This window comes from Desmodus rotundus, chromosome X (assembly GCF_022682495.2).
Source record: "Desmodus rotundus isolate HL8 chromosome X, HLdesRot8A.1, whole genome shotgun sequence".
Taxonomy (NCBI): Eukaryota; Metazoa; Chordata; class Mammalia; order Chiroptera; family Phyllostomidae; genus Desmodus; species Desmodus rotundus.
Window position 1 is genome coordinate 29,802,097 of NC_071400.1, and position 26,490 is coordinate 29,828,586.

Below are 26,490 nucleotides of genomic sequence, written 5' to 3' on the forward strand. Positions count from 1 at the left end.
CCTTCTCTGGATCATCTCCAGCTCCATTATGTCATTCTGGAAGCACTAAGACCAAACCTACACAAATGTGTGTGTGTGTCTCAGCTCTGAACCTCTGACTCTTCCCACTCCCCAATTATAAATCCTAGAACAGGATGGTTGCCTAAGACCCTCTCTCCAAACTACATAGAAGGCCAATTGGCCTCAGGCTGTAGCCTCCCCCTCTTTCTCTGCGCATCCCTGGCCCCAAGGGGCTAAAACGGCTCCCTGTCTGGATTGGGAGGCTGGGAGGTGGGTAACTAGGATCGGGGGGAGGGGGAGGAAGGGGGTCTTGCGCAAGCGCACGTCGCTGCTCGGACCGCCAATGCTGTTGCCTCCCGAAGGAGAGAGAGGCACAAGAGGAGGGAGGGAGAAGAGGGAAAGGGAGGAGGAGGAGGCACTTGGGCTGCAGCTCGCAAACAGAGGCAGTCTCTCTCTCAGCTCTGGGAGAGACGGGGAGCGGCTGCCGCGGAGTAAGATGCTCTGCTGGGTGCCCTGAGCCTGGGGGTGCTTGTGGCAGCTTCGTTGGCCGGGGCAACGAGGCAGCATTCACCATGCATCAGTCCCTGACTCAGCAGCGGTCCAGCGACATGTCCCTGCCTGATTCTATGGGTAAGTCTCGTCGCCTTTTCTAGGGGCGGCGGCAGCAAGGGGTGAGTGCGTTGCTCTCTGGACTGTGAGTGCCTTGACCACCTGGAGAGCCTGGGAGCGGGAAGCGGGGCAAAGGTGGGGGTACGCAAGCCCCAGCGTCTTGGTCTTGGACCAGAGCCCCAGGGGAGCGGCCCAGCAGGAACGGGGGCGACGCTCTGAGATTGGAGTGCCCAGCTTGCGTCGGAATCTCCCTGGCCAGAGTGCGGGTGTGAGCGTGTTTGTGTGCGTGTGTCGACAGACTTGCAGACAGTGGTAAATCCCAGCTGTCTGGGGATCAAAACACTTCCTGCAACCTGCGCCTTCCCTTGCCATTCGACGCTCCCTCTTTGCAAAGTCCGCGTCACTTCTAAAAGCTCAAGACTAACAAGAATTAGAAGAAGCAGGAACCTCACCCCCTCCCAACTCTGTCGAAGCTGCCCTGAAATACAGAGCTGAAGTGAGGGGGGTGCTGACTTGCACCTCGCTGACTTGGGGGTTTGCGCAATCCTGGGGGATGGGCGGTTAGGAGAAGAAAAAGGGGGACTGGAGGGAGGGGAATTCCTGAAGAATCACTCAAGACAGCCCAGTCCTGCCATCTGAAGTGGCAGAATTGACATTCCTAGAATTTGATTCCTATTCTGCTCCAAATACAGGAAATGTAACATACGTGAGGGTGAAAAGGTTGGGGGTGGGGGAGGACAAGTGAGAGCGCGAGAAAGAAGAGCGAGCGCGAGCCCGCGCATCTTCTGAAGTGGCGCTTTCCCTCTCTGGGTGGAATAGAGGGGGAGGGGGAACCCACTAGCCTGATTTGGTTCAACACCTTTCCTTGTCAAAACTGGGGGACAGCTACCTCCGGCACCAACTTGGCTGCCCCTCGAAGCTGTTTTTGGTAGTTATAAACAAAATACAAACCCAGTCCTCCTCAACTGTTGGGCACTTCCCCAAGTCCTATGATTTCACTGGGCGGAGAAATTAATTTGGAGCCCAGGAGAGCGGGAGGGGGATTGTCAAACCATGATCCCATCTAATATTAAAATTCGCCTTGGATACACTTCAACCAAATCGAATTTTCTCTTTCCAACATACTTTGCATTCTGCAAAATCCCTCCGTCCTCAATTCATGCCATCCAGTCTGCTCAGGTTTTCTCTGAAGAATATGCGGGAACATCTCGAGGGGAGGGGGAGGAGCTGGGAGAGGGTTGCACCCCCTCAGTGAGCTCCCTATTGCTGGCAAAAGACTCAGTCTCAACAGAATTCGTTCACTAGAGGGACCCCAGAAAGTACAGTCTCTTAGATGGTGGAAAGATCCGTATTTTTATTGGTTTTGCATATTCCATACAAGAATTTGCTCTTATGTTTTTTAAAGGCTTAGTTATTTGCAACGTGGTACAAATGAGGCCAAGGACTCGGGTCCGAATCAGAACCCAGCAGTACCAGACTCCTCCCAGGTCTCTCTCCCTAACACGCACACGCACACGCACATACACGCACACACAATGCACTCCTCACTTTGGCCAGCTGTGGCGCTAACACAGCCCTGGCTTCCGGACTCCAGGCAGCTGCGCGGGAGGGCTGGGGGGAAGAACGTGAGGGCTCTGCAGCACCCTACCTGCAGCCACCACAACCACATGCAAAGCAGGACCCCCTCACCGGGCCATCGCCTGTGGGGGAGTGGACAGGTTAGTAGCCCACGGCGTAAAACGTCGCTACTTGCCACACTGCTCTGTAGGTTGGGAAAAAAAATGAAGAGATTCTTTCTCAGGCTCCCAGGGGCCCTCGGCCAATCTTGCATTTCCTGAAAGGTCTGTGCAACAAGAAACAGAGTGGGCTTCGTCCAGACACTGCGGGGAAAGAATCATAGATTTCTTAAGGACTCGGGAGTCTGCTCTGTGCATCCCTCTTTGGAAAGTCTGCAGACTCAGGGCGCGAGCAAATTCCTGAGTGGAGTGGTAACCCTGGGTTTCCATATTTTGGACAAGGGAGTCTCCCTGGAGTTCCCTGGCACTGGTCCCGTACAGCCCAGGCCTGAATCAGCCTCTAGGCTACTTAAGAGCTACTCCCACTTAACTCAGTTCTGGCAACACCACCCTCCTTTGCATGGGGGAGCAGAAGGGGGTGTGGGTGGGTTAGTGTTTCAGCCTCTAACGGCAGCATTTCTGAGGGGATTCCCCCTACAGCACGACATAACTGTAAACAAAACAATAAAATTGAAAACAACACAGATACACTGAACCAAGGTGCCTGCGCTCCATGCTTACTGGCTGTCTGGGGATGAGCAATTAGTCCAAAGCTTGGATCAGAGCAAGCTCTTGGCAATAGAAAGATGCTAACTTGAGTCCAGCGTCCCTTCATTCCTCCCAGTACCCCCTTCTTCCTTTTAGCAACACTGCTCCCAGGCGCTAAGGTACTGCTACTACATCAGGGCACTCCTTCCCTTCCAAATAACACATTTGTAATTTACTGGTGGTCAAAGATTTGCCAAAGTGGGGGGAATTTCAGTGCCTTTAAGGAAATATTTGAGAGTTTGGCAGAGCTTTGAGGCTCTTCTGTGGACAGCCATCTGTTTCCATGGATGCTTAAGGCTGGGACTTCCTGGGACCCTCCCTGTGTGGCCAAGCTGACTAAGGTAAGCAAATCCTAATCAGTTCAAAAAATCAGCATTGACAATTAATTGGTCATCAACAACATAGCGCACAAGACAGGATGCTGGGACCCCATCTTCTCTGCACTCAGATTATACGCCCTATAATCAAGAGGGTAATCAAGAACATGTACGAAGTAAAACACAAGTGAGCAGAGGCAACCATGCTACCTACTAGCAAACCACATCTTGGTTCCCATTGGATACATAATCTTGATACTGGTGGACATCAGATGGGTTGCAGACCAGATCTACAATTACAATTATAATTATAGCAGTTATAATTAGTAATCTACTTATTGAGTAAGTTACCTAGGGTCATAGAGACATGAAATAATGAGTGATTTCAGTAGAGTGAGCTTGGTCGAGAAAAACTTGGAGAAGGAAGTGAGTTTTGAGCAGGTTTCAGAGGAAGGGAAGGACCAAGATTCAGAGACTGCATTGCAGGAGTATAGGGTGGGGAACGTGACTATGATGGGGTGAGGGTGGAGAAACCCAGAGGAAGGAGAAGCTGGTTGTATTTGGAAGGGTGGAGACAGCAAATACTTGAGCACTTCTAGAGCTGAGCATCCTGGTCCTCACAAATCTGGGGTGAAAGGGGAACACTGCAGAGAGGGAGGGCTGCAGTAGTTCTGCAGGGAGGCTGCTGAGGGCAGGCAATGCCAATGATGAGATTTCAGATTCTCCCACTGCTGTCGGTTACAGGGGTAGTTGTTGTTGAAACAGAAATATTCTGGGCACCTAGTAGACAAGCTAGTGAGAGACATTGGGGTTATGACACTAGTTGGTGAGAAGGCTTTCAGTTCTGGGGAGCCCTCAGGTGCACTCTATTTTAAAAAATCAATTCCATGAATGTAGCCTACATTTATTCACAAAATACCCCCGTGGACTTTTTTATTAGAAAGCAATTTTGAAATGTTGCCTTGAGTTTATTCAACAAGTATTGACTACTCACTGGGTATCAAACATTGTAATAGGCACTATTTTCAAGTCCCTGCTGCTGTATTTAAGTACCTCATGGTGACTAAAGCTTTTTGATATGTTCATTTACTAAACAAAATCGGAATCAGATATTCCTGTGTTTACAGGAACATCTAAGGCAGATCCCAAATTGCACAGTAATAAGAACAGGGCTCTACGTATTTCCAAAATAAAACCACCAGGAAAATGTCCTAAGCAGACACAATGAGTTGCTATTTAGGAGCCTGGGCCACACCTTCAGAGAACAGGAGTGTCTTGCTCTAAGTAGATGTAACTTTTAAGTAAAATTGACATTAAAGATAAATGGAGGGGTGATGGTTCACTTTTCAAAAGGATTCCCCTGCAACATTCCCTAAAATGGTCTACTCCTCAAGTGCAACTAGAAATAATTTCATTTTACACAAGTGTGGTGTTTATAGTGTAAAATAAGGGGTGACATGAAGGAGAAGGAGGGGACAGAGAATAGATATAAAACGTAGTGCTGGGAGATTTTCTTAGGAATTTTACCCAAAGCAAATCTATGTAGAGGCAAAGCTCTGGTGGATCTCTAGGATCTTTGCCTGGGTTTCTCAGCTGACTGGGTTTTCAATTCAGGTTCTAAAGCGGGGGTGGGAGAGTGGGGGGGAATAGATTTTCAAATGACACCATGTGGTTTGCTGAGTCACTTTTCTGACCTGTGTCCTGTGCTTTTAAGAGTTAGAGTGATATTTGCAAAAGAGACCCAAGAGCTGTGAATAGGATCAAAAGCCAGTTGGTGGGAAAGGACCAGGCTAGTGATACCAAAAAAATAAAAATAAAAAAAAATCAGAAAGTCTGTGCACACATACGCTCCCCCAATTAAGTCTCTAAGGTTACATGTGAGGTGTCGAGACACTTTCATGTGTCACAAAGACCCCCATGGTGCATCCAGATGTTCCCTCACTCTCTTTTGCCAATTTGGAGCAGAGATGGTATGAGTGACAAAAGAGAAAGGCAGACAGGAATGGGAAGTGATATTGGTAAGGTTAGGTTAAAACCCCTCTGTGGAACTAACTTTCAGATTCACTGAGAAGGATCTATCATCAAACAAACTTGGGGACCATGGTTCAGAGATTCATTTAGGGCTTCTCAAAATCAAGAGGAAGGATAAACAGATGAAATAAATCCTGCTTTCCCCATCCCCACCACTTGCCATCTGGCTTCTCCCAGGCTCGCTTACCCTGTTTACCACTCATCAGCTTGCCATTTGCATCCCAAATAGCCCTGTCACAAGGACCCTGATGTCACAGGTGTCTCTACTGGCCCTTCTGTTTTCCCGTGTAGGTCCCACTGGAGAGGAGCCTCATTTCCCAAGTCTCCTTACCTCTCCTCCCCAGGTGCGACAGGGCTCTTCAGTATGTGAGTGCTTATAAACGCTCGTGTCACTTTTACATTTCAATGTAAAATAATCCTAGACTAATATCGTAGTCTAAATGACCCTGGTGAGTCACATCCCTCACTTTCTAGGCTGACGTCAGGGCATACCGCCAGCCCCTCCCACCTCCCTTGGAGCCTTGCAGGGACAGCACTGAGGAAGACAAGATAGATGATGAGGCTAACCAGACTGGCACTGTTGATGATTTCCTTCCCTATAGGAGGGGATTTATGCTGGGCGCTTGGGGGTCAGCAACCACCCCTCCCTCTCACCACCAGCAGGTGTCCAGAGCACTGATGGTTTTTTTCCCTCCTTCTCTTCCCCTTTCTTCATCCCCTCCCTCCCCGTGGTGCAGTCTGGACAGCTTCAGTCGGCAGCTGCTTTCTGAGGCTGCAGTGAGGCCTCCATGAATGACCAGGTTCAATGAACAGACCCAAGTGGCCTCTTTAGACCCATAAATGACAGTCAAGCTAGGTGGGCAACCCCAGCAGAAGGCTTCCCACTGCTTCATCCTCCTCACTAAAGAATTAGACTCTCATAGGGTAACTCGTCCCTGGTATTTCTTGTTAAGAACCCTCTCCCCAGTCCAGAAAAATGCATGCAGAGTAGGGAACAGCATTAGATTCCTTTAAAAAAAATAAATTGAAAAACGAGTCTAGATATCATTTTTCTATCTGACTTAATAAGCCTGTTTTCAAAAAGAATATCGGTTTGTGCTATCATGTCTGATAAGCACTGAGTAGGAGAAGGGGTTTCATATTATTTATATTTATGTCACCCTCACATAAGCTTATGTGTGTATAAGTTATAATCTTCCCCATCTACCTCCTCCGATACATATCTTTATGGACTAATGGCCTCCAAACCCTTACTTTATTACACACATTTGTTATGTGACAAATCTTGTCAACACACCATTTTAAAGTTTATACATGAGGTGGCAAATGTCAGAAATAAATGAAAAAAAACCCAGTTCCTAGTTTGGTTCTGATATTTACACTAAAAATGAAATTTCATATCTCCAGCTTATGAAAAAAAAACTTTCTTAGTTACACATTGGCTTTAAAATATTTTCATTTAATACTTCTACACGTGCACTTCCCATTTATCATATGTCTTATAATTTAGCCTAAAAAAATTGTTCTACTAAGTGGGTATGACACATCTTTTATAGAATGTCGAAAGCACAGAAAATTAGTTCTTTTGTTTATTTGTAACTGGTAAGATTTCTTCTGTTGTTTATTTTCAAACTGGAAATACATATATTTTTATTGTGAATGTGGCTCCTGATGATTGCCAAAAGAAACCTAAAACTCCATTTCTTCCCCATAATTCCAGTCCCCAGAGATAACCCCAGTTACCAGTTGGAATAGGAAAAGAAATCCTTCCTAGTGATTTTTTCTTTGAGTCCATCCCTTCCCCAGCTGAAATGAGCAATTTCAGTTTCTCTGTGTACTTTCAGGAGCCTTCAATCGGAGGAAACGAAACTCCATCTATGTCACCGTGACTTTGCTTATTGTGTCCGTGTTAATTCTCACAGTGGGACTTGCTGCAACCACCAGGACCCAGAATGTGACTGTTGGAGGTTATTACCCTGGAGTTATTGTAAGTATAAAAAGCATAGGTAGGTCTCAGTAGGTTGCTGGCTATAGACATTTGGGTTCTACTCTGATGGTTTTCTATTCAGTTTGAGTTTCTAATGTTTGCTTCGTTTTCCTTCTTTATATATCTCTATATTTATATACAAAGACAATTCTGGGCCCATTAAGAAGAGCACTGGACTAAGAATCTCCTCCATTCCTAACTAGCAATGTGATACTGAGGAAGTCATCTCACTCTTTAGGATAGGTTTGGAGATGTTACTAACTAGCAGTGTTAACCTTAAGCTAAGGTCATTTCCTCTCTGGGAACCTGCTTTCCAATATATAATGGAAGTCTCCTGATGTTACCTGAGATCTGAGGACACTGGCAGCTTGACACTATGTGACCAACAACACTGATCTCCAAAGTGATCCTTCAATATTATCAGGAAAATTGCTTGGAATATTTACTCCTAAAATAGGTATATTTATTAATTTATAAATTATGTAATTTATAAAACATGCAAAGTGGAAAATTAAAAATTAGATAAAAGTAAAATCAACAATTATTTTAATATTTTCATATTAACACTATTTAAATTTCAAAGAATGATGTGCACATCACATGAAGTTTGTTGTTAAAGATAGTGACTATAAATCCTTATTTCAAATAGCCTGCTAGGTAATTTTGAATATTTTTGGCTGACTTCTTATCAGATATGATTAGATTGCCATCAGTATGTTTGTTTTTTAATGTCGCTCTCACCATATGGCTGACAAAAAGCTCACCCTGAGAGTTAAAAATGTCAACACTGCCATTTCCTTGTTGCTGACTTGTGCTTACATTATTAAGGTCATCTTCAATTTGTGGTTCCTCAGCAGGAGGCTTCCTAAACTACTTGTCCATTTTCTTGAGACTAATTTAATTAAAATTAGATAAGACAGTCAGGGCACACGGAAAATGCCCCACCATCAACCCTTTGCTGCTTGGAACTTGCCCTCCTCCCACAGGATAGCTCACTTTGTGGCCTGACACACCAAGGGGGGGCGCCAGTGACAGTCTGTTTACTGAATATTTGTGGTGCTTAATTCCTTTCTTATTATTTTAGATAAACAATAAATAAGAAACAAGAGTTCAAATAGTTTCTTTCCTTACTTCAGTGGATTGTTTTACTCACTCCCAGGGTGCATGCAATCCACTTTGGAAACTGCTGCACTCTTTACATACAAAACCTCATTTTATATCAAATTGTCACATTGGATACTTCAAGTATATACAATTTATTTATAATTATACCTCAATAAAGCTGGGGGAAAAGAAAAGGAAAAGAAACAAAAGCCTCATTTGGATCTACACACACTGCTGTTAAAACCTAAACCTAACTAGAGGTTGGATCATATTTTTAATATCAAATGACTTCCAAATTGTAGTTGCTAGTGAACAGGAAGGAATTTTAGGATGATTCACTTAAAAACATTTTAGGATGGCAAAGAGGGCAGACATATTTTTGTTAGTGTTTTGTTTCTTTTCTTTTTTTTCTGTTGAGAGGTGGGGATGAGAGAAAGGGATTAAAGATGGATGCCTTTAACAAGCCAGCAGTGACCAAACCTGAGGCCTGTTGCCTAAGTCAACAATTCCACACTCAGCCACCTCAAGAGCCCTAGCAAAGCTGGGGTCTGACATGGGCTGGACTCCCGTGAGCTGAAGTCTGCCCAGAGATATCCCTTTGCAGCTCTTCGACCTGCAGGGCTCCCCCTAGCCAAGGTCAGGTGTCCCACAGACACAGCTTTGTGTCTTCTGTTGAACATGTGATGTGAAAACTCACCCAGTCCACTTCCTGTGGTGAGGCAAGAAAACCACTAATCAGCAGAATTGGATTTTATTTTTAAACACAAGCAAGGGGGTGGGGAGCAGAAGTGGAGGTAAGATTGAATTTTGGTGGCTGGGAAAAGCAATATATAGGGTCTTGTGTGACTTTGTGTCCTTCAGGTAAGCTGCATTTAATGAAATATTTCTGACTCATGAGCTAATAATGCTCAAGCCAAGATTCAGACTCTCCATGGGTGAGGGGAAGGCACTTTCCATGTTATTTAAGAGTATTTCCTCTTATTTACAAAGGGTGGGTATGAACCTTCTTTGTAGAATATCTGATTGTGGGTGGCTAGGTGGGAATACATTAACAAAGGAAGGAGGGCACATAATTGTTGTTATTTGAGTATCTGATGTTCAACTAGAGCTGCAAGTTGAAGCAGTGGGGGCATGTGTCTGTGTGTGCACTTTTCACTAAAAGCTCATCTGGAAATGTTAATAGGAGAGCCACACTTGACAGTGTGCCCCACGGTTTAACCTTTAAAAACTTATTCTTATAGTTCCTGTTATTTTAAGTGGGATTTAATTAAAGGAAGTGAAGGGGGAAGATTACACATTGAAAAGCAGAAGAGTCCATTTTGAGTTTATACATCACATCATGTTGTAACAGATACAATTACAATTCATACCTCTGAAACAGTAAACACCTGAGAATTAAGATTTGTCCAGGAATGGGACACTTTTACTAACTGAATAGTTTGGTTATTAGAGAGGTACTATAGAAATTCCAAGCCTGTAATTTCCTCAACTTGGCATGCATAAGAATGACCTGGTGAACATGTGGAAAATACAGAGCTCTGTTCCTTACCCCCACAGATTCTGATTTAGTAGATCTGGGTGGGACTCAAGTACCTGAGTTTTCTTTTCCTGAGCTAACCTTTGATTGAAAAAGTAAGACATGCTGAATCTGCATTTTAATTAACACCCCAGGAGAGTCTAATTCAGGTGGACCAGCAACCACCTGGAAAACTAAAACACAATAAATAAAGTATACTTAGCGATAAAACCAGAATGAGGATAATGTGGCATTTTAAGATTCCACACTGTCAAATTGGTCACTTTTAATATAAAATATGATGTATAGAACTGTGAAATAATTTCAGATTATTTGGAACCCTGTTGTTTTGGACTGTGGTTAAATGTGTTAACGATATATGAGATGTTAAATTTCAAAATAGACAAATTAGGGAGTAGTCATTAGATTAAAAGAAGGCTTAGCATACAATTCATGTAAATATTGAGATCTCAGGCATTTTAAAATATAATTGCATTTGCGTAACCGTAAGTCACGTGAGGTTTTTCTGGAGCATATTTATTTTGCCAAAGAGGTGCCCTTGTACAGTGAGATGCATTATAATAGAGTGTTAGCTGCTCTACCTGAGCTAGAAAGTAGTTCATCATCCTAAGACACACATGTACACATGCATCTTTAAAAACATGCTTCTCTATACAGGCTGAATTGTATAATTTTTTAAAAATTAAAACCTACAAAGAGCCCTAGCTGGTATGGCTCAATGGATTGAGCACTGGCCTGCAAACTGAAAGGTTGCAAGTTCGATTCCCTGTCAGGGCACATGCCTAGGTTATGGGCCACATCCCCAGTAGGGGGGGCACGAGAGGCAACTGACTGATGTTTCTCTCCCTCTCTCCTTCCCTTCCCCTCTCTCTGAAAATAAATAAACAAAATCTTTTAAAAATTAAAACCCTCAAAAGAAGAAACCAACTTAGGATTTTTACTGTCCTCAAATATTCAAGATATATTCATTCTAAAAGAGTTCTGGTGAGCTTTTTACTCTGGAGGCTGAAAAAAAAACAGACTCTCAGTTGTATGAAGCTGAAAAAGGCAGGGGAGAGAACCTGCTCATTCACTATAATTCTCTAACTTTAGATCCAGGAGGAGACCTCTAAGTGTATTTCCCAAGCAACCCACAAGATGGAGTTGGCCACCTGATCAGTACAGAAAGCCTTCGTTCTTGAACCCTCTCCCCAACAGTTGTACTGATAGGGCCCACACCAGCTTGGGTTTTAGTAGTTTCGGTCCCATTTCCCAAGGTATGTGGGGTATGTGGGGTAATTGAAAATTATATCAGAGTTACCACAGTTATTTTATATCTGGTAATAATTATATCAATTATACCAGAGTTACCTGAAAATTATAACAGGAAACAGGGACAACAAGGATCATTCAAAACAATCAATAGCCCAGAAACCTTCTTTAGTCTAGTGTGACTTGAGCTTCACAGGTAAAGATTCTTGCTAAATCCAACCAAGTTTTGACTAACTCAAATGCTCAGGAAATATAAGGAGCTCTCGATGGTGGGATTTGGTGCTTTATTATTTGACAGAAATTTTGTCCACCTCTTGTTGAAAATGTTTCTAAAATATTAAATCACTCTAAAACTAAGTTCCTACTTTAGTAAGTGTATTTCAAAGATGAGACTTGCATCTTTATTTGCTAGATAAGACTTACAATGCCAGAAGGTTCTAACCTTCATTGGCTCCCTGTTGCCTCTTTAGTGTTGTCATTCAAAGCACTCCGAAGATGTCCTCAGCTTGGTCTCCCATTACCTCCCTTCTGCCAAAATTGTCAGTTCATAGTCCCCTGAAAACAACTTGGGCTTTTCTACCTTGATGTTGTCACTCTCATTGTTCCCCCTGGCCTGGAACATCCACCCTGCTTTTTCTTTCTGTTTATCCAAATGCTCTGTCCTATCCCGACTTAAAGACACAGCAGGGACATTTCTTGACTTCTAGGATCTACAGTGGTGTCTACTGCCTTTGAACTTCCTACCATAGATTCTTCATACTCATGATTCCTAGAAATTTTTCACATCCTACTTTATGGGATGTTGGGGTATGTTCTCATTTAGCTTTGTTTATACAGGTCCACAATCTCTTATCTGAACCCTTGGTTTGGGCCAGATGTGTTCAAGAATTTAGACTTCATTCATTTTAGAAAACAGTATAGTGAATATATCATATGTTATCTAACATCCCAAGGGGGCTTCAGAAATACCCCATAATTGAGGACTTTTATTTTTCTACAATACACTGAATTTTTACACTAAGTGGATAAAGATGATATTTTGAAAAATCTCACATCAGTTTAAGGTCTGGTTTTGCCACCAAGTTAGTTGGTTTTAAGAGCTTTGTAGATTTCAGAATTATCTAAGGATTGTGGACCTGTTTACCTAATTATGGCTCCTGACTGCTGAGTCTTATTGATCTTGTTATCATACATGTCCCACCTTACTTCCTGACCTCTAAATCACAGATTCAACACAGTGCCTGCCACAAAGTATGTGTCCAGTTGATATGTACTGAATGACTACTCCTTCTGAGCCTCAGCACTGGGCATCTGGAGCAGTGGATGGAAATAGTCATAGGTTATAGGGCCCAGCCTAAAAGAGAGCCCTTGACTCTGACTCTGATTTCTAACGATTTGCCCTTTTTCTTCTACAAGTGGAGGGCAGCCAAAATAAAGCAAACTTTTTATTTGTTCAGGTAATAGGGAATCAAGATGGAGGTCCAAAGGTCTGCATGTTCCATGAATCCATGCAGTTCTCAAGAGTGACCACAGAGATTACCTTTCTGAGGCCTTAGGAGCACAACCAGTTGATTAGAAGCAGCTGCCCATTTTTAGGAAATTCCGTTGATTTAAAAAAAATTTTTTTTTATTGTTGTTCAAGTACAGTTGTCTCCATTTTCCACCCACCACTCCCCCCACCCTACCCATCCCCACCTCCTACCCTCAATCCTAACCACCTTTGGCTTTGTCCATGTGTCCTTTAAACATGTTCGTTGACAAACCTTCCCCTTTTTTCCTCCATAATCCCCCTTCCCCCTCCCCTCTGGTTACTGTCACTTTGTTCTTTATTTCCATGTCTCTGGTTATATTTTGCTTGCTTGTTTGTTTTATTGATGAGGTTCCACGTATAGGTGAGATTATATGGTATTTGTCTGTCACCATCTGGCTTACTTCACTTAGCATAATGCTCGCCAGTTCCATCCATGCTGTCGCAAAGGGTAGGAGCTTCTTCTTTGTTTCTGCTGCATAATATTCCACCGTATAAAGGTACCATAATTTTTTGATCCACTCATTTACTGATGGGCACTTAGCCTATTTCCAGCAGTTGGCTGCTATGTAAATTGTGCTGCTATGACGATTGGGGTGCATAGGTTCTTTTGAATTGGTGTTTCAGGATTTTTTTTCTTCTTTACTTTTAGCCCCTCAGCTCTTCCTCAAGTAGAACTTCTCACTCCATCCCTACAGAGAACTTCTTCCCTGGAGGACAGCTATGAAGGTCACTGTTCTTAACAAACACTGGCTACAAATTCAACAAAGCATGGTTGAAAGCACCCCTGCTGTTAGTCAGGGGGCCTGAGGGCTAGTCCTGGCCCTGCCAATAACTTACTATAAGAGGGGACATATCCATATAATTCTCTAGACCTCCATTTTCGTTCCTGTCGAATGGGAATGATGTGAGCTCCACCAAACTCCATAACATTACTGTGAGCAAAATGGAGGGCAAATGCTTTTCAAATGTAAGGTAGTTTTAATGACACTGGTGAGTTCATGAACCTGTCATCCAGTAGAATGAATTCTTCCAGTCAGGACTCAATAGATATTAGTTCCCCAACTAGTGAACTCTACCTCTCCTTTGAGCTCATGTTAAAATGTCTCCTGCTCTGTGAAATCTTAGACTTACCATGTATTTAGCAGCCTCCCTTATGCAAGTCACAACTACATACAGGCATACCTCATTTTATGGCCTTTGCTTTATTGTGCTTCACAGATGTTGCATTTTTTTAAATTAAAGGCAAGATCCTCTACCGGCAAGTAGATTATCATTCACTTTACTGCAATACTTGTTTATTGCGGTGGTCTGGAACCAAACCCCCAGTATATCTGAGGTATGCCTGTACCTTATGTCATTTAATCCTCATAGCAGCCATGTGTGGTAGGTACCATTATGAGTCCCATTTTTTAGATGAGGAAACTGAAGCACAGGTCAGTAAAGGGACTAGCCCAAGGTCACACAGTTTATAAGTAACAGAGCCAGGGATATCATAAAAATGTATTACTTTCTGCTCTTATGACACTTTGCTTATACCTGTAATCCTTGGCCCACAATCTGTCTCTTCTTCACTACATTATGAGTTCCTGGAAGGCAGGGCCATGTCTTATTTATCTGACAAAAGTACTCAGTGAATGTTAGGAAATTGAATGGGTTGAAGTGGAGTAGAACGGAATGGAAGGAAATGGGAGGGAACTGAATGAAGTAACTGGCTGGCCCAGGATTTCCAGTTCCAGAGTGTCTTGTCTTCCAAGTCAATTCCATGAGGCTTCAGCCCACCTCTTCTGGTCACTGCCATTAGAGAGCCATTTGAGAGTGCAGAAATAGCTAGTGCCTTTGCTTCGTGTCTTAAGGCAGACTGCTATTGGCGTTCAGGAGACATTCAGTGAATATCTGTGGGCACTTATGAACTCCTCAATAAAATAATTTATTTTCCATGTAAGAAGCTGCCTCCAGCTTTCTCTCAATCTCCACAAGTGGCCCAGAGTGCCATAGCACAAACTATTTCATGGGGTTCTTCCTAAATAATAAAAGCTGTGGAACATATTGGTGGGAGCGGGAAGATAGAACATGAAAGTCTATTATGAAACAGAGAAAATAATGATAGGCTTTTCCACCTCAAATCAGGTCAGAGATGCTCAAAAGTTAAATGTCTTTCAAAGTAGAAATAATGATCACTAGGAGAGTAATTAATATTTACTGAGTACTTACTTTGTGCCAGGCACTGTACAAAGTTCTTTGAGTGTATTTTCCTGGTTAATCCTTACAAAAGCCCTATAACATGGCCACTACTATACTTCCTGTTTTCCAGTTATGGAAACTGAGGTTTAGAGAGGTCAATCAGCTTGTTCAAGATCTCACAAACATAAGTAGCACATGGGATTGGGTTAGAAGCCAAACTAGTATGATAAACAGGTTTGTTGTTGTTGTTTTATCTTTTTTTGATAACCAGGTCTTAATCAGCATACTTTATGACAACACATTTTTAATTACCTTTAAAATAAGATCAGGTGGGAGACAGGTGTAGTTTAACCACTGAGTGAGGATGTTCTCAATGGAGTCTTGGGTGGCATGGGATCTATATACTTTTACAAACTTCAGTTTTTATTTCCCAAGAGGGTTTGCTGGCTAAGTGACCCTGCAGAATAAGTCTTTGTAAATTTGTATTCATTCCTTCCCTTCATTCTCTTTCATTCTTGGGTTTCTGGAACAACCGCCCAGTCCCCCTACACTGCCCCAACCAAACTCCTGCCCAGCCATGGGTCCATTGGATTTCCAAGTTTAGGAGTGAAGTTTGGGGACTCAGACTGAAATAGATGCCCCTATGAACCAAGCTAAAGCTACAGATGGAAACCTAGACCATTAGTGAATCTAAAGAAATATGTAACTACATCACTGAATTTTGTTAAGATTTATTGGTCCATTCTCACTACTTTTTACTTCTTTCATTTCCATCCCTGTCAACAGCCATCAGTTAGTGATCGTTTTCTGCTGACACTGGCAGACTCGGTCTACTAATGGCAGAACCGAGAGGAAAGTGGGATCTGCTACACCGAGCCATCATCCCAGCCACTTAGGGAAATTGTTTTTCAGGGTTTTACTCTGCCATTTCTATTCGCCCTTTAATGAATGCTTTCTGTCCATAAATGAAGCAGAGATGGAAGAGGTGAATAAGTGCTAACATAAATTGCAGTGGGTCAACCACAAATACAGGCTTTCAAAAAAATAGTTCTTTTTTTTAAAGTTTAGGTTAAGGTGCTTGCTGATTTCTAAAGTACTTCCTGGGTTTTATTAGTGTGCCAGCTGCATCAAAAAATTTGCTATTTCAAACTTTTATTTTGTAATCTATGCATGAGCCTGGAAGTTTGCTTTTTTTAAAAAAAGGATAAAGATCAAAATATAATGCATGCTTTTTGCCATTATATGTTTCTTATTGATTCACCAGTCACATGCTAGGTAATGAATATTGAAATTGAAATAAGCAGGCTCTGGAAAGCTATGGTTGACTTTGACTTTTAGTTTTTGGGCACATGCATTTCTTTTTAGGTGTGACTCATATCTACAAGGAAAAATTGTCAAATGGTGGGAGAAATACTTTTATTGCACATACTTTATTTGTGTAAGTAATGACTGCATGTGGCTGTAGCATCTATACCCCAGTTACTTTCCATTATCCTGAATTATATCCAGGAGCTGAATGATTGTGTGGTCAGGCTGACCATCTCCCCACATGCTATGTGTGCCATGTTGCTTTGCAGCTCGGCTTTGGATCATTCCTTGGAATCATCGGATCCAACCTTATTGAAAACAAACGGCAAATGGTAAGTTTTCATTACTATAGAATCGAGTTCTTCATCTGAAAATAGCATGTTTCTTAAGTTTGCCCAAATTGGGCCACAAAAGAAACTGCTACTTTGTCTTTTCTCTTAAGCCTCCAGGGAACTTGATTTTCAGTGACTCTGTGGTATGGGACTTGTTCTCATCTTGTCTGATGGTCCCTCAGTGGCCTAGCTAGTCTTGCCCTTAGCTTTCCTCCCCACTCCCAAAGAAGTGCCCAAGCCTAAATCAGTCAGTGACCGTCCTCACCTAGAACGCCTTTGCTTCTGTGATTTTTGTTGCTGCAGCCCTGGATTATTGGTGACTCTCACAACTTCCTCTCTGATGCATAATCTTTTGAGGAAGTTTTTGCAGAGGGTTCCCACTTTTTAGACTATAATCTAGGGCACTTTGATTAAGAGAACAAATATGCTTGGGACACATAGAACACAAAATAAAATTATAAGCCCTAAAGTATTTCCATTACCCATAGTTGAAATTTAACTATGTTTTACGTTTGAAAGGGAGGATGAGCATGCATAACAGGAGGTAAAACTTGGAAACTATGTCCTAATGGGAGCGCACAAAGGCAAGCTGTTGTATTTTCCTGGTTCAGCCTGAGAAAGCTTCCTAGAGGGCAGGAGGAAGAAGGTACAGACCAAATTACAAGCATATTGCAGTTTATCGGGCTTGTAAATCAAGATGCCTGGTAGGTGGTCAGAGGTTGGCTGAGTAGGCTCCCCCAGTATAAGTCTTTGTGGTAACTTGACTTTGATAAGGGGGTCTATTTCACAGCAAGTTTAATCAGATAACGTAATAGCTCTAGGGACAGAGAACTCTAACCATATATTCTCTCCCCAGCAATGTGGGAATCACCCTCAGGGGAGTTCTAATAGTTCTCTTCTTCCATTTCACCTGGAATCTACCCACCCTCTGCCCCTCCCATGCCAGTAGTGTTTGCACTTTGGACCTACATTATTCAGAATAATAGAGGAGTTTTAGTTGTAGAGCCTATCATAGCATAGCTAATAATGCCAATTTCATGACATTGTTCATCCATTATTTACCAATTCTCTGTAGTGCTGTGAAGTGAGATTTATGGGGAGAGGTTTCTGAATAATTCCCAAAGGAGATAATAAGCATTTCCTTGTAGCCTGTTGAAGTGGGAAAAACTTAGGGTGGCCTTAACTTTGATTCTTCATTCTCTCTGGAGAGCTGCTTAACGCCATGCTATTTCCCCTTCTTATCCCTCAAATACCTCAAGGAAGAAACACACTGAATTCATCTAGTTCTGAGGGTCAACATGGGCAGATAGTGGGCTCAGGCAGCACCTATCCATGCTCCTGGAATACCTTGAAACACTGACACCCACATTGGGTTGTAGTATCACCCTTGTAATGGGAGAGAAATTATCAGGAACATTTCTGTTAGCTAACATGGTCAGGGAATAGGGCAATCTGGTTCAAGCAAACATTTTTTCTTACTTGAAATTTTTCATATGTACCACATAGAGTTGATCAATTTCAGAGACTTCAACCCTTGTAAAATGACTTTGACATTTAAATGTTAGGTTGCAGAAGTCTTTGTAGGTTTTTGTGGGGCCTCACAATTATCCCTATATTCACCAGAGCCCACTATGATGGGTTGGGAAGACAGTGGACTAGGAGTTGGTGGGTACCAGATTCTTCCATAGACTAGATGGTGATCCTGGACACACACACCACTTCCTCTCTCTGAACCTCCGATTTCACAATAAATAAAATAGAAGATTGGACTACATAATGTCAAAGGTCGAAAATTTTTCTGAGTCTGAGAATGGAGTCAAATTATGCCATGGGCAGTATGCTGGATACCAAGAAGCCTCCTTCCTCTTCATTTGGTGCTCACAGACTCAAAGAGTGAATGTCTTAGTTTGCTCTGAAAATGTAAAGTGCTTCATTGGTCCCTTCCCTGTCTCCCCCATTCCTCAGCTCCCACTATTCCTGCATGATTGCAAAGAACATCTTCATGGAGTGGCAAGCCAGAGTTCTGCTTTGGGTGGCAGTCTCTTGGGGATTGCTTAGTCTCTAGAAGCAGCAAGAGTAGAAAGCTAACAGACACTTTTGTTTTGTTCCCTCCACAGCTGGTGGCTTCAATCGTCTTTATCAGCTTTGGTGTGATTGCAGCCTTTTGTTGTGCCATAGTTGATGGGGTCTTTGCTGCCAGACACATTGTGAGTATTTGTAGTCCTGGGTTAAAGTAAATGTGCACTACAGCAAGGCTTCGTTGAGTCAGTGCTGGATGTGTACTGAGTGTTGTGAGGTAAAGAGAAGAGGGAGAAGACAGGATCTCTGCCTCAAGGAGCTGACAGTCTATATGAGGACACCAATGGAAACACAGGCCTCTAGAGAACTGGGTCTAAGCTGAAGGTACAGATTCTAAGTGCCAGAGTGGCTTATCTTGAACTCCAGAGGTCAGGGTGGGCTTTCCAGTGGTATTGGGGCTGGAGCTAAGCCTTTGGCCTATGGGTGAGATGTGGAAAGGCAAAGACAAGGGTAGTGGGACCAGGGGAAAGTCTTGGAACTGTTGTTGGTAGTAGGAGGTAGGGAAAGAGGAGCAGGAAGCCACATGACTTCCTGAAAGACTTTAAAGTTTTCAACAGATGGCCTCTCTCTCCTTCAACAGCAACAAGAGCAGACTATAAGGACACAGTCACCCTTTCTCAGATGCCTGAACTTTGCTGTCCCTATGGCAGTGGTTGCATAGTAGAGACGTGATTGGGGTCTGGGGAAAGCCCCAGAACTAGAAGCCTCCACTCCAGTCCTATTGTTAAGGTGCCAAATGCTTCCTACTCTGGAGAATCTGTGCCTCAAGAAAGGCCACTTTATTCCTGATACCAAACCTGTGCTCATTCTCTGGGGAAGCCAAGGATTTAGGGCACTTCCATGTGGCTCTCTACAGAAGCCCTCGCCACTTTTCATCACTTCTCATTTTATACTACTCTAGACATCTGGCCCAGGGCTGACTCCATAAGGCACAATAGGGACAGTGCCTATGATCCACAGTACTTTCAGGTTACATAAAAACATTATCATTTCTTTTCAAATCAGAAGAAAATGACACACTTTTAGGTCCAAAGAAACTTTTCTCATGTACTATTAGAATATATGCTATTGGAATATAAATATATATACCAATGCAGTCATAACATATAATTAAAATAAATACAATATCATTTTCAACATTTCTTAATGGAGGAAGGGGCCCACAAAGGCAGAAGTGCCTAAGTCCCAAGGAACTCAAACTAGTTCTGATCTGGTCCACAAACAAGAATCAAGCCACAGTAAATTATTGAGCCTCCACAACAAATTCAAATACCCATTTGATGTCAAGTGAACCAACACTGAAAATGAAAACATCTCATAAACTAGTTGGAAAAATTTTTTTATAAAGCAATTTAATTGGAGCAAAATTGTGTTATCAGAATCTTCTGTAGATCAATGGTATTTTATTCTACTTCAGTCATTGGCTAATACTGCAGATCATCCTAAGGGAGTGTCATAGGTATGATTGGATCAGGGAAAGGATGATTTGCAACATTATTATTTTAATTTCAACTTGTTTTTGGATCTTCCTCCCAAACATAACAGTTAGTCCCTTTTTGCCAAGATTGGAGGAACTCATATGATCAGTGCTGCCACCCAAGCAGTCTCTGAAAGGGCATCTCGGGCAATAACTTCTGGGAAGAGGTAAAAGAAAAAGGCAGAAGGGAGGGGCCTTTTGCCAAATTTTCTTTTAGGCCAGGAATATAAATGTAGGCCCTTACATTAGACCCACCCCTTCTGATTTTAGATGATAGCAGCCATCTTGGTAATCTTTTTCTTCTTAAAAAGGCAAAGGACACACCAGGAACTTATAACATCCACAATCTGAATGCCCTAATATATGAATTCTTATGATTTTTGCATATTATCCTCAGAGCACGTACCTATTTTTGTAGCATGGTTGCAGTCAGTCATAGTATGCATTGCTATTTTGTATTCAACAGAAGCCATCTTGATAACAGTAATGCCTTGTTTTTGTGTAGTACATTTATCTTTTCATTCTACCTTCACATCTAATATCTCATTTGAGGCCCACAGCAATCCTATGAGGTATGTAGGACAGGCATTATTATCCCCACTTGACGAGCAGTATTCACTCTGAGGCAGTCTCCATGGCAACATAGGTCTTGTGGCCAAGAAGCCTGCAATAGATTTTGATGGCATCATGAACTAAAATGTCTTCCCCCATTTTCCTCCTCCTCTCCTAATTTTTAAAACATTTTTTATTGAGATGTGGTTCACATCCCATATAATTCACCCATTTAAAGTGTACAATTCAGTGGCATTTATATCTTCACAGTTATGTGCAAACTATCACCACATAAATTTTAGAAGATTTTCATCATCCCCAAAAGAAACCCATAACTTTTAGCTATAGCCTCCCCATCTACCTTTTCCCCCTAGTCTTATGCACTAGTACTTCATTTCTTTTTATGGCCCAATAATATTCCATTGTGTGGATATACCACATTTCTTTGTCCAGCTGGTGGACATTTAGGTTGTTTCTATCTTTTGGCTACTATGCATAATGCTGTTATAAACATTCATGTACAATTTCTGTATGGACATGTTTTCATTTTCCTTGGTGTTATATATATATATAAAAGAATGGAATTGTTGAGTCATGTGATAACTATATTTAACCTTTTGAAGAACTACCAGCTTCCCAAAGTGGCTATGTCATTTTACATTCCCACTGAAGGTTCCAAGTGTTCCAGTTTCTCCACATCCTTGACAACTCTTGGTATTATCTGATTTTTTAATTCCAGCCATCCTAGTGGGTTAGTGCATATGAAGTGGTATCTGATTGTGGGTTTGATTTGCATTTCCCTGAAATTCAGTGTTTTTTGATTATTGGCCTCATTCAAAGGCAATGAGGGAAAATCCAAATTATATTTACTAGAAGTTTCCTCTAAATACTCTTACCTGCCTCTGACTCCAGGCCCTGTGTACTTCCTGCAGTTAGTGGCCTAAAGTAGTGCATTTGACTCAGGGGTTTGGGATAAGGCTGGATTAATCTTTAAGAGAACCTTTGTGTATCCACTGTACCTGTCCTAAGACATTTGCCAGTCCTCACTGACACCCAGAAAGTTTTGAGGAAGGGAGCTTTATTAATGTATGGTGATATCTATTGGCTAGTTAAGGCACATTTTGACCTTAGCACTGCTTGGGTGTGTTAGAACCAGCTTTTTCTGTTTTCAAGGCCCTTTAATGTCATGTTGCCCTGTGTTTTGGCTTGGGAGCATATAAACTTCTCAAGACCTACCTTCCTACAAACTCCTCCAAATGTTTCTTTTTTCTCTCCCTTGTCTATTTCCTTCCTTGTCCTTCCCCATAATATAGTCATTAACTAGATGGGAAAGTCACTTTACCTTTTTGTGCCACAGTTTCTCCTCCAAATAGGTATAATAGTAAACTATCTCTCAGGTTAAGTATGAGGACAATATGAAGTCATGGGTATGAACATGCCTTAAGAGGGCTTGGCACAGAGTAGACACTCACCATAAAGCAATCACTGTTTACATCCCTTCACTCCAGAGTTGGTGGCTCTTCAGGTTAAAAAAGTTGCCAAGCCCTTGCTGAGTGACTTTCTCTTACCTCTTAATTGCATGAGTTTGTTCCTCTTCTGGGATCTCAATGCAGAATAACAGCTAGAAGCACCAAATGAGCAACCATCACACATGTCTATTTTCATTTAGGGCAGTTGGTGGCTGAATCATTTTTGCAGAACCAAGAGGTCAGGAGGGCTGTGACCAGCACATCAAGCCTCCCCTTCCACGGGACAGTAATGACTTCTGCCATTACCCAAACATGGAAAATAAACCCTGCCAGGTGTGAACATGAAAACTCTCATTCCTTTCCAGCCTGACCCCAGGCTAAGGCAACAGGACAATGTACTTTTAGAACATTAAGTAGCCAGGAGGTTCGTGTACAAGCAGCTGATGGAAAGTCCTAGGTCCTTGATGGGATGGGAAGCCAGGAGTCAGGAGGCACTTGGGTGCCAGGAACAATAGATGCTAAATCACATGTATGGGGGAAAGCAGACACCAGGATAATTGGAAATACTGAAAGAAGTGGGGTCAGGACAGGGAGCAATTGGTAAACTCCCTCTGCCAGTGTGTTTTGGCCAAACCTCTAAGCTCAATTTGCATAAATTAGTTGTCCAGTCCCAACCTGCTTTTGGCCCAAGCCAGGTCCCACTCAAGGAATGTTTAGTGTCACCCTGAAAGTGAACAACATCCCTTGCCTGCAAGCTTCCAGGCAGCATTGGATTGTGTATATGTGTTCTATGCCAAGCCTCACCCCTCAGCACCCCATGCCTGAGACCTCCTTTACCAGGAACTGGCCAAGCCAATGGGGTAAATCAACTGTTCTTGAGACCCATGTTAGTTTTCTAGGCTTTAGCGGTGGAGTTCACTGTCTTTATCTAATTAATGTAATTGAGTGAAAATGGCTCATAGTTCAGTTGAGTTAAAATCACAGTAGCTGCCCATCCCCCTGGGGCCTACTTCCTGAGCTGTTCCTTCTGGAAAAGCTGTGGCCATGACAGCCGACCTGTCCACCAATCCTGGTCCTGTCCTCAGGTGATAATGAGACCTCATTGTTAGAGCTGCCCCACCCCCCTTTTGGGAGTGTGATGTTGCAATAATCTGGAGTTTTGAATCTCATCCCTTGGGGACTCTTTCCAAGAAGACAAAGACTAGAAATAAAAGAAAACCAGAGAGGAAATTTTTAGAAACCCATTTCTCAATCAATTTCCTAATGTCCCATTAACTAAGTGGTCCAATGCAACACAGTTATTAGAACATTTTTATCTGTTCCTCACATTCTCAGGCTTCCCAGATGCTTTAAGAAATTAACCCAACCCACTGCCTGCTCTGGTGTAGATCAGAGAGATAAGAGCACTTGCTACTTTGTTTTTCAAAGCCAAAACACCTTTTGTTTGGTGTTTTCCTTTCCAGGATCTGAAACCACTCTACGCTAACCGGTGCCACTATGTTCCTAAGACATCCCAGAAGGAAGCTGAGGAGGTGAGCCAGAATGAGGCTATGTCTTGCCTTTCGGGAAAGTCTCCTGTTCTGCCTAAAACCTCTTCTACTCCTCTCCAGGGATCTAAAGCTGGCTGCTAAGTATCTGTAGTTGATTTGCTCAGTGGATCAGAGCACAGTCCTAATGAGGCCATGGTCATAGGTTGGAGCCTCATGAGGCCTAATCAGGTTTACTTTGTTCTCTGGCCATAGACTGCCCCTCTGACCCTACAGGCAGCCTCTTAGTGTGTGGCTTTGATCTCAAGAGGTACAGATGAGAGTACAGAGGCCACAGGGCAGATTCCTCCCTAATCTCTTTGGATAATGTTTCAGTTGTCTGTGGTTCAGGTACCAAAGCTGGAAGAAAAGCAGGAGCCCCACCAAGGCACTAGGCCTAGACAGAGAGACAGAGTCTGAGTCCCATACACATGAAGGGTCAGGAAGCCAAATGAGGTTGGTTGAGAAATCTGGTTCTCTTGGAGTCTCTGGGGAGGGCTGGACTGTTGTCCTGGCCCCTCTCATGACACCCCCAAGAGTCTAGTCAGATAATCCTCGAGTGGGTACAGGAGAGTCTTTCCTGCCTCATACAGATCTCCTTGTGTTCCATGTCCTTTCATGCAGAAATGGAGGTGGTGGGCAGTGAGGTGAAGCATGACTCCAGGTCATTTTCGAAGAGCTTTCATTTCAGTACACAATAGTACCAAGAGTACCCTCCAACCCAGAGATCACTTTCATAGGAAACGCTACTGTGTCCTTCTAGGAACCTTGACAATTTGGTTGTCTGCTAACCTCAACTTGAAAGTCAGCCCCACCCAATAGTTACAAAAAATTTTAATTTGTGATTTGGAAAAAAGAGAGGTAAATGGATATAAAATGGCCACTAAGTCACACAACATCAAGGAAAGTCATTCTATATAAAATATAACGTGAATGGTGTGATACCCTCACTCGCAAGGAATCAGGGCAAATAGTTATTTAATGGCCCCACCACCCTCTTGCCTCCTTTTATTTCCCCAATCATAAACTGACCATTTTTCTAACTATCCTCAGGTGACAAGGGATGAGTAGAAATGTGTATGTTTATCAGAAAGGCAGTGAGAATTTGGATAAAAGACCCAATATAGAAAAGAATGGTCATTTACTATGAATATTCTCTATAACGCAACAAAATAAACTTACAACCACTTATTGTATCCATATGGGGGAAGAGCCTGGAAAATTTCTTACCAATAGATATGATAAATGGAAATTAATCTTTAAAAGTTTTTGCCAACTCAAGATGTGTAAAATGTCATTGCTGTTCTCTTGATTTCATCGTGATCACTTTCTTGTGTTAACTTGATGACTGTAAAAATATTAATAATGACTTCCATAGGTTCACTAGTAACCCTGGTCCCCCTAATCCTATTTTTCCTATATAAGGTCATAAGTTCCTCAACCAAAAATTCTCCTTCTGCGAGGGTTATGAGGAACCTTACCCAGGCAGCTAGAGAGGTACCATTGTACTTCAGAGTGCATGTGACAGCCCCTGTCTTCCTTTTCATTTGGTGCCCTTTCCTCCTCTACTCTCATTTGCCTTCCCCTTGTATCCTCATTTTCTACTGTCCATTTGTTCTTCTGTCTGTCCGTCCATCCACCCTTCCTCCTCTCCATCTCTACCCTTCAGAGATGGCGCACTAAGCGCTGTGGCTGAGGCTGGATTCAAACTCCACTACACAGTGACTTGCCTCATGCACAATTCAGTCAGCCCCCTGCCCAGCCCCATCCCTCCCATGCGTTGGTGTGTTCATTTCACATCCATCTTTGCCATCTCCATCTGTCACTAACTCACATTTCCAATCCCAGAGGGTCCTGCCTCCCATGCAGTGCCAGCTCATCTTCCTCACTATTGTGTGCCCTCAGGTGAACTGTCCTCATCTCAACCGTGAATTCTGCACACCTCGAATCCGGGGCAACACCTGCTTCTGCTGTGACCTCTACAACTGCGGCAAGTAAGAGCGGAGCCCCCAGGCACAGGATTAATAACGGTTTGATTGCAATGGATGATAGAAGGGCTAGGGTGGGGGCAAGGCACATTATAGGGATCAGAGAAGTGCAAGACACTGGTCGGTCAACAGATTTCAGCTTACTGCTTTCTCCGTACCAGGCAGCATGCCAAGTGCTTTCAAATATTTGATCTTATTTAATTCTTGTCTATGATGTCTGTAGAATTATTATCCTTGTTTTACAGATGATAAAGGTAAGGCTCAGAGGAGACAGCTAGCTCAAGGTCACACAAAACTTGAAAATGGTAGGGATAGGGTTCAAATGCAGTTTTGTGTAAGTCCAAGTTCAACAATACTGAACAAGACACTATTGAGCACTTTCTCTGTACCTGGCTTTATTATTGACACTGGAGATTCAACAGCAAACAAAACAAAAATCTTTGCTTTCTTGAAGATTATATTTTATTAGGGAAGACAGTCAATAAATATATGAATATACAGGGTAGGGCAAAAGTAAGCTTACAGTTGTTTATATGAAAAATAATACAATAATTAATAAATAATAATAGAAGAATAAACTATGTGTTTCACGTCCTCACAACTATAAACCTAGTTTTGCTCCACCCTGTAAAACATGCCAAGTGTTGATTAAAGCTCTGAAAAAAAATGAAGTAGGAAGGTCAAATAGATAGTGACAGGAGGGGAATGTGTGTGCTAGGTTGGATGGAGTACCCAGGGAAAGCCTCTAAGGAGGTGACATTTGTACAGATACCTGAGTAATGTAAGAAGGCAATCCAAGTAGGTACCTGAGGAGAAAGAGTGTTTCAAGCAGAGGGAACAGCAAGTGCAAAGGCCCTGAGGCAAGAGCAAGCTTGGTGCCAGATTCA

General features: G+C 42.6%; 1 protein-coding gene across 2 annotated transcripts in view; it reads left to right on the forward strand.

Moving 5' to 3' along the window:
* The first annotated feature begins 396 nt into the window (after nucleotides 1-396).
* TMEM255A (transmembrane protein 255A) overlaps nucleotides 397-26,490 on the forward strand; it is a 49,763-nt gene continuing 23,669 nt past the window's right edge. The window contains exons 1-7 of one of the 2 annotated variants that reach the window (XM_024566773.4): nucleotides 397-630; nucleotides 7,126-7,268; nucleotides 16,450-16,512; nucleotides 18,630-18,719; nucleotides 23,553-23,621; nucleotides 25,041-25,112; nucleotides 25,521-25,609. In XM_024566773.4, the coding sequence (XP_024422541.1) occupies nucleotides 573-630; nucleotides 7,126-7,268; nucleotides 16,450-16,512; nucleotides 18,630-18,719; nucleotides 23,553-23,621; nucleotides 25,041-25,112; nucleotides 25,521-25,609 (584 nt within the window). In that variant the 5' untranslated portion in view covers nucleotides 397-572. The remainder of the gene's footprint in view (nucleotides 631-7,125; nucleotides 7,269-16,449; nucleotides 16,513-18,629; nucleotides 18,720-23,552; nucleotides 23,622-25,040; nucleotides 25,113-25,520; nucleotides 25,610-26,490) is intronic. The other variant, XM_024566771.4, reaches the window with a different exon arrangement.